The sequence below is a fragment of the Amblyomma americanum genome, chromosome 4 (assembly GCF_052857255.1).
Source record: "Amblyomma americanum isolate KBUSLIRL-KWMA chromosome 4, ASM5285725v1, whole genome shotgun sequence".
NCBI lineage: Eukaryota > Metazoa > Arthropoda > Arachnida > Ixodida > Ixodidae > Amblyomma > Amblyomma americanum.
The window spans coordinates 206,868,648-206,882,816 of NC_135500.1; the positions used below are offsets into that span (position 1 = coordinate 206,868,648).

General features: G+C 44.3%; 1 protein-coding gene across 1 annotated transcript; it reads right to left on the minus strand.

Moving 5' to 3' along the window:
* Window positions 1–4,553: 4,553 nt before the first annotated feature.
* On the minus strand, window positions 4,554–13,357 carry LOC144129984 (CRISP/Allergen/PR-1-like). The gene is made up of 6 exons (XM_077664032.1): window positions 13,117–13,357; window positions 12,836–12,926; window positions 9,914–10,089; window positions 9,006–9,103; window positions 7,063–7,156; window positions 4,554–5,012 (listed from the first exon to the last, which is right to left on the minus strand). The coding sequence occupies exons 1-6, from the start codon at window positions 13,348–13,350 to the stop codon at window positions 4,554–4,556; spliced, it is 1,152 nt and encodes a 383-aa protein (XP_077520158.1). The 5' UTR covers window positions 13,351–13,357.
* Window positions 13,358–14,169: the final 812 nt, after the last annotated feature.

Below are 14,169 nucleotides of genomic sequence, written 5' to 3' on the forward strand. Positions count from 1 at the left end.
GGGGGGGAGGTTTAACCCACAACTTTAATGTTCCATCCTCGTAAACTGAAATTAGCAGCTAGCCGTCAAAGGCGACTTCTCGCACTTGACTTTATGGTGAACGAGAAGCTATTTGGATGGCAGTCTTTGGCGAATATAAAAATGTAGCTCGAAATAAGTAATCCTGTTTGTTTGAAAAGTGTTGCAATGTAAAGTATCCTGGTGAACAGATCCCACTGGAGTATCACCCGTTGTGAGGCTGTAACGACTATTCACAAGGCGCCTAGGTTCTCTGCATATCAGTTGCGAAAGACGATATATTTTTGCGGAACGAACTCTGAGTCACTTTTTAAACAATCTATGCTACCGCCCTAGGGCGTCTTGGGAGGGCACCAAATTTGCGGAATATCACGTGGTAGAGGCAGTTTTCTGTTCGAGACAGCCCGCCGCCGCATTGCTCCCAATGAGCCGAACGGGAGAATGGGACCCAACATGTCGCCGTCGAGAGCGGTGTCCTCGCCCCATGGAGGAAGAAAAAAATGCTTCACCCTGAAAGCGGCGCTGGCCACTAGCGCCATCGATTGATGGAGTTCCGATTCTGTTGACTTCAGCGGCATCTAGTCGCCGCTACGCCAACTGAAAGACATGAAGCCCTCCGAGACATTGGTAACTTCAGTGCTTCGCACTATCATTTCATGAATTCCAAACAAGAAACTATCCGAAATATCTTTTCGTTAGCTGTACGTGTGGTCAAAAATTTCCCCTAAGTGAGTGGGCTGCGCGAAAATGTATAATAGGGTCGTATTTAGGGTCTGTGGTACTCCGTTGGAAAACGGTCTTCGTTACTGTGCTAGAGATGGCGCTGGTTGTCTCGAGCAGCACGGGCTTTCCATTGTTCGGTAAGGTACAGTGGCTAAAGTAAGCTTAGCTTCGAGGCAGCCAGCCCTCTCTCGAGAATGGCATAAACTCTAGTCCTGCGTCGCGGCCTCCTAGTTTCCGGCGAATGTTCTGCGTGTTCCAGCATATTTAACCGATTTCCAAAGAGAAGAATTAACCAGCTTATTAATTTTGCCTGAGGTGCGGAGAGCCTGAGGCCTCCACACTCGCGCGCGCCACGCACGCACGCACATATTTACCCACGCGCATATTACAGTACATCGAAACTTTAAATGATTTATGCTTGACTAATTTTCCATCAAGTAGCAGTATATCAGGGTTTTTTTTTGTCGGGGTTAGCAATCAGTAGCCCTTGTTTTCACTTTTTTTTTTCATAGAAGATGGAAATGAATGCTACAATACGCGTGCGAACAGTTCATGATAAAAATAGGATCGCCAAATTTTGTAATTTCATCTTTGATTGGCTGAACTGATGATTATCGTGAAACGGATTCGTCCCGTGCTTACGATATATTTATTGAAAATCTGTTAGAAAGTTACGACGCAGCATTTCCAACGCAAACTCTGAAGTAGCATAGAAAGGGCAGGAAAGAATGAATGACGGGAGCACTCTCCAAACGGATCGTACGAAAGAATACAATGTTTTCTTATTTCCTGAAAACGAGAAGCCGGGATAACTTAATTTGGTTTGAGCTCTTTCAGAACAAAATAATAGCAGATTTAAAGAAGGCTATACTTTTATTTTGTATTAATGATTTTTCATCTATATTACACAACCCGAAATTACTTCGGCGAGGTATTGCAATCCTAGGAAGCAAAACAAATGATCTTCTCACTGAACTGCGTATCAGGGCGGTTAATTATGCTGGGTCTCACTTGCCAATAAACTTATCGATCACTTTATAGCAGCAGGAGCGTACCATTGGCTCTATTATACTCTCATATGGCTTGAACAGTAGACTCATACTTTACTTTCAACAGTACCGATTCTATATTTTCGTTACCTACTTCAGTAGATGAAGTCGTTTCTATCATTAATGCTCTTAGGAACACGTGCTCACCTAGAGATGATGAATTGACTGTTTCCTATCAAATGTGCAGTTAATGGCATGGCTGACCCGCATACACATATCTATAAATGCTTCTCACGGGGGTATTAAAATTAAAAACTAAGGTAACTAAAAGTTAAGCGTGCTACAGTGTTGTTCAAAGGAGGCAGCAAAAACGACCCGATCAATTATCGTCCAATTTCTGTACTGCCACTTTTTTCAAAAGTAGCTGAATGCGTACTTTACATCTTATAAGTTAAAAGATTAATTTTAAAGGACAGTATGGCTTTCAGCCTGGTGAATCGACTCAGACAGCACTGTTAGATATTAAAAAGTGCATAATTAATAATGTTGAAGGTAGGGCTTTTCTGCTGGAATTATTCTAGATCTCTGCAAAGCCTTCGATACCTTTAAGCTTTCAATATTACTAAAAAAAATGAGTGGCTTACGAGATTCGGGGAGTTGAAGATAGGTTATTTGGGAGTTATGTAAGTTCGGAGACAATACACAAAGGTACACAGTGCAAAATCTAATTTTGGTATGGTGAATTTAATGCAACTCGAACCGACGCCCTTCACCGCTATCAACGACTAGCACTATCGCTATCATCACTATCACTGTCTCTAGCATATCGCTATCAGTAGCTATCGTTATCACTACCATCACAACACTATTTCTAGCAATGTCACTATCAGCAGCTATCATTACATTATTTTTTTACTGTCTCTACTATTACTACTATCATTACATGCGTGTTGCTTATCCACTTTTACATTTTATTTTAATTACCATAAAACTTATTTGACAGTTCGTGCGGACAACTTCCATCCACGCCACTCATGAGCCAAGAAAGGCTTATGCCTTAAAAAAAAAAAACATATTTTGCTCTTGTTCATTCTCATCTTGTAAACTGCAATATCTTGTGGGGTAACTGCAGTAAAATCGATTCCCACCAATTATTTTCCCTCAGAAAAGAGCTCTGCGTGTATTGTGTACAGGCCCAGCTACCGAAACAAATATTCTGGAAACTTTTCATCTCCGTAATCTTTTTTATTGTTACAACTTGCAAGAGAAACGGCGGCGCAACTAGCACAGCACAAGAAAGAACACGACATATGCTACTTGAGTTTGGCGGTTATTTTCTGCAGGAACTCAAGCAAGATTTCATTGCCTTCCGTAATATTTACCTGTCGAGGAATGCGACTTATGATTTACCTGTCATTTCTCTATCCACGACTATCCAGTGGGTTGAGCGCCCGTCTCGGCTGCGGGCGGTGGTTGGTTCGAAACCCACCGCCGGATACCCACCGGTAAAAATGGGTACAAGCGGCCCCCGGCCTGGCGCCCGCCTTTCTTTAGGGGTGTTCGCTTGGGAGAAGCTCCGTAAACCCCGCTGCACCCCTCGTGGGCGAAGCCCCAGTTTCGGACAACCTCGGAGCCTGTTAAAGGTGGTGTCGCGGCCAATGTGGCTCGAACTTTCATCACCTGCAGCAGCAGAGTTGCGGAGTTGCGACGCCGCGGTCGCCAGACCTCGTTGGTTGCTAGAAAAACCTACCTGACGTGAACGTGCGCCGCCACTATCGTCCTGTGGACGTTAAAAAGTACGCCGATAGCATGAGACGCGGCAAAGCATCCTGCAGGTTACTTTTGATTTGGTTTTAAACATCCTGAAGATCGCTGGATTACACTCGCCAGTCTCGCAAAATCTACGCGCTGCGAATCAATTTATTCGGACACGCTCGGCTTTGGACTCCTATGTGGTCCCAAATGATTTCTTTCGTGTCTCTTACCTTGTGCCAGCAGACTCCATACAGAAGCTCTCCGAGATGCACCTTTCATGTGGAAAGACGGTCTATGTTTGGATAGTGTATGCTTCATCAATGAGGGAAGTACCAAATGAAGGAGGATATTCATTAAAATGTGAAAATAATGAAGGAAATTTGATAATACACTAGCTGCCTTTTCATGAAACCACTGTGCTATCCTGTTATTTGTTTAAATTGCATGATTGCGTGGCACATCGAAGTACGCAGTGAATCTGATACCTGCCACGGCAATAAAAAGAAAACAAGCTTAGTTATCGCACCATTTGACACGGACGTGGTTCACCGGGGTTCGTTTTTTTTTTCTCACTCCGTCTATCATTTGCAAAGTTATACTATACAGTGGTTGTTTTGCGTTGCGTATAATTTCGTGGACAGAAACGCTGCTCAAAGATTTGGCCACTGCAACTCAAGTTACGACTTAATTCGGGACAAGAACCGTGTCTACTTAGCACGGTTGAGGCTTTCCCGTACTCTGCGTAAAGTGCAGACATAAAAAAAAACACCGGCAAACTTCTGGTCATTTTCACTATTTCATCTGTCATGCTCACACTTGCGCCACTCGTCAGATCTTGTGGTACAGTCAAAAAGCCATCGTGAAGAGGTCCTTACATAGACATGTGAAACAGCGCATTTACTATTCCTAACAGCGGAATTCTGATAACTATATGATTTATTATGATTTACATGATAAATAATGTCCTTTAAAGCCCCACTAACTGTACTTTCGGCCCAAAATCTACCAGCCACGAAGGCTATCGTGCTGTGCACCCATGATCACACGTTTAAAATCATTGCTGGCCGACTACTGCCGTGGTAAAGCCCATGCAGATGCTGGAACATTCCCAAAGCCGCCGGCTGCATTCAGTGGGGCATCCTTCTTGAACATATAAGCGAAGCTGCCACCAACACAAACTCCGGACAAGAAAGAGATAACGAGTGCAGCAGCCGCCAACAGCCAGGTGCCGATCTGAGTGGAGTCTTCATCGCTGTCGGCATCACCGGCATTGTCGCTAGCGCGGCCATGGCTGCCCGTACGGTCGCCACTCTGTTCGGAAACTCTGTCTCGTGCAGGTATGTTGTGAGGCTGGTCTGCTTTGTGGTGATCTCTCGGTACCCGGCCCCGTCCGCTGGTATCGTAAGGTGGATGGTGTTGTGGAGGATAAGGGAGCTGACCTCTTGGAGGATAGGGCGGGTGGCCACCCGGAGGAACGGGTGGCGAGCCACGGGGAGGTAGGGGTGGACGACCGCTTCCACCGGAACTCTGTTAGGTTTTAACAAGAGCAACTGGGATTTATTTGGTGCTGGACTCTTACCGTGGAACTTCGTGAAGAATGTAAGTGAGCTAGCTAAAGTTAAACAAGTGAAGAAAAATCGTCCATTAACAACATCTTCTCCCTAGGTAGCGATAACTGCCCGTGCGCCCTGGACCTTTGGGGCGGAGCTCGAAGAAGCAGCAACGCGATAGGCCAGCCGGACTATCGCGAGGCGCAGCAGCCGATTTTGATACAGCAGCCGTGCCCTGCGATTGACCTGTTGGCGACACGTGACCTCTTCGCCTTCGCGCTCCGCCCAAGAGTCTAGAGTGCGCGTGCGTTTGTCGCTACCTTTAAAAAGTAGAGGACCCTAAGCCCCTACAGGCAGCGCTCATAGCGTATTCACAGTAGTTGAAAATGATGACAATAGGCAAACAGGAGATTACATCTGCATAGATTTGAATGGTTACCCAAGGACACTGGCACTGAGAGGGTGTTTGCCGTGCAGTTACGATGAACGCCAGCAACCTTGAAGTTGCATAATAGTGATCATAGCCAGCATTGTCCAACGTCGAAAGTCTGGACTGCCGTAGTCACGCATACATAGCTTGCTCAGTTCTGACGTGATTAAGCTGATGACGCCGCAGTAAGTCTGAATAGTCTAAATGTGTGATCAAGTACTTAGCGAAGCGATGCGGGAGGGACGGGACACAGTGGCTCTCAATGTGTCCCGTCTATGCCGCGCTGTATCGCTTCGTTGTGACGCACCAACTAGCCCAAACCGCCACTTTAATGAACAGTCACGTGCTCAGTTATGATGGAACCGAACCTTTTCTATCATCACTATTGGCAGTTAGCGGTTATGAATATTTCAAGAACTTAAAATTAATTTGTGTAATGTATTGAAGGCAAGGAAGGAGTTCAAGCTTTCTTTCTTGATGAAAATTTTAATGCATAACTAAATAGTAGTGAACAAATAGCAGCTGATTAACAAATTGTTTTAAATTTTCGTCACTTGTGACTACGTTATCATGCAGCACAGAACCGCGCCACCTTTTTGTCGGCACCTTGGATCCGGCTTAGTTTTAATGCAGAGGAAAAGGCACAGTGTCGGAATACAGCAGGCGTATAGTACTAGGTGCCGCAATCATTTAGGCCTTCGGTTTTGAATGACGAGTAAATGTGAAGTCGTGGTTCAACTCCGAATTATTTCGCAACTTAAACATACTAAATGAGGCACACTTTTTCAAGCTTTTTTTCTTTTGATCTCGCCGTCCATCGCAGTCGTACTGTTCATCGGAATAATTTTTCACTGCATTGTTTAAGGGCTTGTGGACCATGTCGAGTTTTAGACCAGCTTTCTATGCTTCGGAAGAAAACCAAGATCTTTTTTTTTCAGGAATTTTCTAGGAACTCTCCAATCATTACAGCTACGAGAAGTAAGCGACCGAGTTTGCATTTAAATAAGACACTAGTGTCTATTTCGACCACTTCGTTTATTGTCAGGTTTCTGGTCTCAGGTTGTGAATCATTTCGCTGTAGCCGGAATTAAAGCCACATCTTCTTCTGCAAATGTACACAATGAATTCCGCATATTTGCTTCATCGATCCTGCCGTCTACCAATAGCTTCCCGATAGGTTCTTAAGGGCTAACATCAGAAAGGAACCTGCACAGGAGGATCACTATATTCGGATACAACTTAAGTCTTCAGTGAAGCTCCGCCCATACTCAGGGCCGTCGCACAAAATTCGCCAGACAAAAAAGTTGTTCGTTGTTAAAATTCCTCTTGTTACCTGAACAAGAACCTAATCACAAGAAAAAAAAAGGCTCTAGAATTTTGGTGCCTGGCTCCTTTAATGCAGTTGAAGATTAAGAAGCTTTGATTTACTGTTATGGTTGGCCAGCGGAGTAATACAAGACGCTGCGGACCGTGGCCCACTGTTACAAAATTTTTAAAAAGTTGTGCCCTGCTGTAGGTTAAGCCATGTAGCCAGTTCAAGGGTCACCATCCTCTTGAAGACGCGACCGCACTCCGAAAGGAAAAGCTCAGAACTCACGCAGAGGCCGCTGTTGCTTTCACATGTGCTACCCGATGGGCAAGCGTTGCATGTAGGGCCAGGCAGGTACACCGGCGAGCCTATGAGGTTCCCGCTAGAGGGCAGGAGGGAAAGATGAACCAGTGTGAGAAACTGGGCTCTATGGGACGTTGCATGTTGAGGGTGCAGTAGGAGTGCATGCTCTAGAGGAGCAGAAAACATGAGAGGAGCCTAATTTTCATACGCAGTGTGCTAATCTGCCTTCCAGATTTCTTCACATGGTGTATTAGGCATTAAATGCCTAAGCTCCTGTAATATACGTTGTGGGGCTAGTTGGTTCATACTCAGACTTCTTTTATGCGCACAGAAAGACGACACAAAAAGACAAGGTAGACAGGACGTCCTGTCTACCTTGTCTTTTTGTGTCGTCTTTCTGTGCGCATAAAAGAAGTCTGCTTAAGCTCCTGTTCCCAGCCACTTGTAATACGGACACTGCTGACGAGTTTACACCAGTAATTAGATGCTCCAACTGAACATCCGTGTATGCACTATACTGTCAGCAAATCTTACACCGTCTGCCCTTAAATTCATGCAGTTTAGGGCGTATAAGGTGCTTCCAATTATTAAAAGAATGGGACAAAATAAAGTCAGGAGATGTATGCACAACGATACAACAATGAGGAAACCTTGCAGCGAGCACTGCACAGAGCCCACTGCGCATGCGCTCACTAACCGGAAGCAGCCAAGCCGCCATCTTAGTTGTAGGCTCTCGCGGCATCGTCTGCGCGAAAGCCCGATTTACTTTCACCTTTGGCTAAAGGCGCGAAACACGCACAGACACGAGGAATGTAGACGGGACTGAGCGCCACTCAACTGCTTTATTCGGAGGCGCCTTTGACCATATACGTACACTTGTCAACTAGCCCAACATCACGTTCTTTCCCGCTTTGTCTGCTTCATCGGCATAAGATGCGCTTGCAGTAGCTTTCCACGTGGCATCTGTTGTGTTCATCTAAAGGAACCAAAGGCGTCACTACGGAGTTTCTGGGGTGTACGATATCGATTGCACCAGGTGCGGCGCTGAGAGGCGAATTAGCTGCTATATGCGAAGGGAGGAGTGGGGCGACCATGGCGGCGACGGTGCTCTTGATTCGTGTTCTTCGCGTTTAAAATTTTACATGTGACGATGGCAACACGTTTGAATGTCACCTTTTCGCATTTTGCCAGCAGAACATATTTACACATACACATGTACGCGCTTTTAAGCCATAGCACAGTGTTCGCATTTCTTGCCACCTCATTTTGGCCTCTTTTTAATTTTCAGTGTGCATAAAGGCCTGCAACGCTGTCATAAAACCTCTGTTGTCTTTGTAACTGCGTCAGGCTCCTTCCCTTACAAAAATTTATTTAGACAGTCTATAGACTGTCCATAGACTTCTGTCTATAAAGTCTATAGACTCTCTTTAGACAAACCCTAAAGAACAGTCTATAGGCAATACAAATCCTATAGACAGTCTATAGTCAATCTATACATTTATGGTCATACACTTTTAGCAGACATTTGTCAATAGAAAGTCTATAGACTATGAATAGGCAAAAAGATATATCTATAGGAAGGCAATAGAGTCAATCAGAAGTCTATAGACTGTCTATAGACCATTTTTATAAGGGTTGTTTAAAATAAGTCACTCGCTTGTACTTGTTTATTTTTTTAAACCCCGAAATAAGCGCATAAATGTATTCACTGTTTGGTAGTTTATCAGCAGGAAAGCTCAGCAGCTCAAGCGAAGAATATAAGGCTGTTACAAACGCATGTGTTCAGTTTAAAATGTTCGGTTTAAAAGGGACACATTGTACAGCTTCTCTGAATTAGCTCTCCTTGACCGCTTTGTGAATTCTTCACTCAAGTTATCAGCGGAGGTTTTTCACTTGGATCTGTTTCAACTTCTCTCACTGTACCTCACCTCGGTGCGTAGTTGCAAGCGAAGAGCCTCATCAGTCTCCCGTTGAGCTCGTAGTTAGTGAAGCCGCATCCTACGTAGCGCGTCTCAGCCCAAGACATCTGGCGAAGAGAAAATCGGAATGTAAGTACAGTCAGGGACAAAAGTCTCTGGACAGCGCGATCCGTTAACGAAGCCGGTAGCTCTATTATCATTCGCTAGCTGGGGGCCACACTTGCGGTGGGGAAAGAACAGGTTTTTGACTTTCTCCTCCACAAGTGTGGTCTCCAGCTAGGGGGTAATAGTAGAGCTATCGGTTTCGTTTCCTGAGCACGTGGCCCAGAGACTTTTGTCCCTGACTGTACACCACGGACGATTCTGTATCACTTCAGTAGTATTGCCACCATCTGACCAATAACTTCAGTAGCTGTATACCAGTTCACCTTTACGCAGATGTTACAAAAACGCTTTATACAGTTAAACGTATACCAATATTCGCTTTCTATATCTTCTACACGTATAACTCAGCTTGCGTTAACTATGGTGGACAGTAAAACTATAAGAGCAGAATCCTTTGCTCAAAATAGATTGAAGGTTCGCATTCCACGAGAGCTTCGGTCTCAAGCTTAAAAAATTTGTTATAACAACACGATTTTCAAAATTGTAGGATCGCTGTAGGTAAAATTTTCTCTTTATACTGAAGCCATTCGACTTCAGATGCTTCGTAGAAGCATGTCCTGACATACGTTTTTCTATTTCTTGCGGCTTTCCTTGGAAGCCTTTGCGCTGGCTTGTGCCTTGATAACGCAATCAGTTTTACAAACAATGCGAGCAGTATTACAAAGTAGCAAAGTTCACCACGTGACCAAAAATACCGATCGTTGAATAAAGTTCGGTTAACGAAACTCCTGTGAGACACCAGCGCAGATTACCTGCGTAAAATGCGTGACCACGCCTCCGCCTCCAGCCTGGAAGGACGAAATGGCATTCCGGTTGAAGCTCCTGTATTCAATGAACCAGTCACCGATCCACGACTTGGCTTCGGTGACGGTCTGTTTAGACGAGTCTACAGCCCAGCCGAAATTCTGTCCCACGGATGTGAACCTGCCTGCGTACCGAAAGCAGGCATTTTGAAGTAAAATAACTTTTTGCATCTGTTTCGAGTTTTTTTACAAAAGTGAACATAGTTTAGGAATGCGTCAAAGCCCGCAGTGGCCGCCAGGAGCGGCTCCCGCGCTTCCGCCGTGAAGCTCTGTAGAAACAATAGAACAAATGTGATGGTATCGATCCAGATGTCGATGCAGGCTCTGTCACTCTTCCTGAGGCCCTAGGGTTTAAACATAATAATGGTCGTGTAAATAAATATTCGGCGGAAGTTAGCAAAATACGATTGGAAGATTGGTGGCTCAAAACCAGAGGTGTTTAGTTATTTATTTTTATTTATTTATTTATAGATACTGCGATCCAGTACAGATCATAGCAGGGTGGAAAAAAAAGACAAAATACAAGCATATAAACACACATTTGCAGGCACTTTTCAAACATCAATAAAGAATTATAATTAACAGTCTCGCTATTAAGTTTATTCCATTCAGTAATTGTCCTCGGAAAAAAAAATATTGAAAGCAGTTATTTCGTGCGTTCAAAGGGGTTATTATTAGTGCATGCCTTTGTCTCGTGTTACAACCTGAGGAGTAAGCAAAATAATTAGAAGTATTAACTTCATAATGACCTTTTATGAGCTGGAAGAAAAACTTTAATCGACAGACACGATGGCATTCCGGTTGACTTAAGGTTACATAAGGTTACAAGTGTAGGAAGACGTATTTAAAGAAAGGGGGGAGTTTTAGTAACCTTCTTTCAGCAAACCATCAGTGATTGGAACAGCTTACCAGCTTCGTGTGAACGGTCTCTTGACCTGATAAGGGAATATTGTTAGTTTTTTTCTGCTTGTTTTGTTAGCTTGTTTTTTGCCTTTTCATGTCATTTCCCGCCGCCCGTGTTCTGTTTGCATTTTGGTATTTTTGTTCAATTTGTGATCTGTTTCTGTAATCCACTCCTGCTTTGGTCTCACGGCCTGCAGTGTCATAAATAAATAAAAATAAATAAATAAATATAACACACTTAAACAAAAAAAGAAAAAAAAGCTGAGCGTGGTGGCAACTGCCATCCCCCGTTTCAAAGGGGATGTTCCAACTTTCCATCCATCCATTTATCGATCCATGTAGGACAGAATAACGCGCGACTTCTGTCGAGTGTTACTACTAAAACTGCCTCTGTAGAAAAAAAAAATCAGCATGGCTAGGGAATGCGTTGTATCCACATTTGGGTCAGGCCTACTGCAAAGAAAGATGATGGTATGCAAGACATTTTCTTCACTTTAGTCGAGTACAGTTCTTCTGAAGCCACTGAGACCATCGCTACTTTGATCGGGAAAGTCGGTCAGTTTCTGTGTCGCAACTGAGACTCCACAAAAGTCCGTCGTCCACGTCTGAGGCTGACACGTTCCCCGACGCGGGAGAGGAGGCACCGACCAATGTAACGCAACAACAATGAACGAACAGCCCGAGAGCGCGACCAAATAAAAAGAAATGTAATCTTATGGTAACTTCGTATGCAGAAAGGATGTCTCCGTATGTATCCACTGGCAAATTGCATACCGAAAGAAATAATTTCTCCTTCCAGATTCTGCACTTTGTAGCCCGAAAAATTGGCTCACGTGTCATTTATAGATGACTTTAATACATTTATTAACGCACTACGAAACGCAAGGTTCATCGAAGTTGGGACTAACAATGCTTGAACTGGGTCTGCTCTCGAATTACGCGAGCAACGACGAGGAAAGGTCTCGGTATCGACATTGCTCTTGTGAGGAACATGTACGTACAGTGATGTCCACTGTGTTCAGGTTTGCATTGCATTTAGTTGACAATCAGAGAATACTATGCGCGCTTGATAATTACATCCAATATCTTACACACACTATAAAGCAACAAGTCACATCAGTCTTGCAAAATAAGCTCTAAGTGAGTGTTATATGTGAGACATAAATGCACAGCAAGCACACTTTGATTACGCTGTTGGCACATGACATTTTGATAAAACATGGTAACAAGACATCAGGCAGGCTGCAGCCAGTACGCATATAAATTCGCAGGTGGGGTGAGTAGTCTAATTTATATTCTTGCTTGTTCCGAACAGAATTGTTTTCGGTTTGACCTGCTACTGCGAATGCGGTTTGGAATGCTCAAATTGTTTGATTGTTCGCCAGTTCAGTTTAGTTGATTAATTCGGAGTGAGAATTTCTATTAAAAACCGATAACACAATATTATTTTGAATATGTTAAACCAATACAAATTACTTCAGTCTGCGAAAACACACGTTCGTGATGTGTAGAAGAACACACACACTGGTGGCAGCTTTAACTCTTCTGCGTTGTGTTTAACTGAGAAAAGGCTCCAAATGATTGGCAATATTGTTGTCCGCAGTCCTTGGCATCAGGCTTGCATAGTTTAATACCGCCGTGCGGATATTGGATTGACAGACAGATTAGAGTATCTAAAGCAGCGCACCAGAGAAATATATATGTATAATACACACACACTTATGACAGAAGCCAACAGTTACCGAAACCAAGGTTTCGTTGACTGTTGGCTTCCTTCATAAGTTTGTCAAACGAGCCCCTAATTTCTCCTCCCTATATATAGTAACATAACTTTAAGTGCGTCTCATTTCCATTTGGCATTTATAGGAATGTTCTCCAGCCGACAGCATTGCCGTTCATAGTACGTCTTCCGGATCCAAAGTTTCGATTTCACAGAAGACACAGCACTCTTGGTTTTTTCGTACTCACTCGTGATTCGGGCGTCTCTGTGGTCGTGCTTGCTGAAGTCGCACTGATCGGTGAACGCCTGGGCCACTTCTGCCAGCTCGTCGTCCCACTCCTGCAATGTTGTCAAATACCGGACAGTGCGTCAGGCACTTTCAGATGTTACTGCATTCTTTTTAACTCATTTGGGTTAATTGAGACTCAGAAATGCGATTTAAACAGACCTGACGCAGCTGCCTCTCTGCACAAAGATAGTGCATCAGGCAGGGGCGGGCAAACAGAAGTGGACCCAATGTGAGGCTCACCATCTTATACATGTTCTTTGCCGTTGGGTACCCTGCTAGTCGGCCTTGCGCGATTCGGGAGCGGTAGTCGTTGTGCGTCTGTAGTGCCTGGGCCTTGATTGCTGCACTGAGTCCACTGATCGCAGCGTCGATCTTGCATCGGGGGTTGGGCGGCTTGCAGGCAGTGTGCGTTATGCCTCCTGGCCGATTTTGGTACTCGGGCCGGCACGCGGCTTCGGCACTATCCAGGTACATCGCGGCCACCGACGTCACAGCTAGGAACAAAGGCGCTGTTGAGGAGAGCTCTGCCATTGCCTCTAGCCGATATTTTCTTCGTCTTCTTCAAGCATGGACGGCCTGAGACATCATGAGCTGAAGCTGATCGACCGTCAACATGTCCAGACGTCAGCGCAAGTCACCGGAGACCTGAATAAGGCACCCGCCCATCTAACTCTTCCAACCTTTTTAAAACCAATAAAGTTTGATCTCTCTAGCGCGTGAGGCCAGGCTAGTTGGTATTCACTTCACAAATTCATGGTTTCTATCGGAAGGAAGGAAGTGGATGTTGCACAAATACAGAGGACACATTCTAAACTTCAAATGAAGTTTACTGCAAACACAGATGAATTATGTGCGATCCACATTGAATAAAGTGCTTTGAAAGAAAAGAAACTATAATAAGCACCAAGAAACACTGACACTAAAGCATAGAGACAGTCAAGAGTAGAGAAAACGGAAAAGACACCACTGAAGAAGAGCGCGTCCATTAACGTACGTGCGTGAGTCGACCTGGCAGTAGTAGACAAAAACAGGTGGAATCAGTGCAATATATTTAGAGTCGTTTGCTGCACCACTTAATTAAAGCACGTTGCAGAGGCGCGTTGAACTTAAGACTGGGGAGGCTGATTCATCAAGAAAATGCAAAAAGAAAGATTTTGTGTTTGAAGGAGACATAAATGTGGTATGTGCGGGACATTTTTTGCACATTATGTGCAAGCCTCAGCGATTAGAATGACAGAATTGTCATATTTTTTACGACTGCTTTGCGATCAGATTCTGGAAAAAGAAACGACT

What these genes read in the sequence shown, in the direction of transcription:
- LOC144129984 (XM_077664032.1), bottom strand. Translation starts at nt 13,350, where the DNA reads ATGTACCTGGATAGTGCCGAAGCCGCGTGCCGGCCCGAGTACCAAAAT. An exon ending in GCTTGCAACTACGCACCGAG is followed by an intron (nt 7,157 to 9,005) that starts GTGAGGTACAGT and finishes CCTGCCCTCTAG; the next exon opens with CGGGAACCTCATAGGCTCGC. An exon ending in AAAGCAACAGCGGCCTCTGC is followed by an intron (nt 5,013 to 7,062) that starts GTGAGTTCTGAG and finishes AAAACCTAACAG; the next exon opens with AGTTCCGGTGGAAGCGGTCG.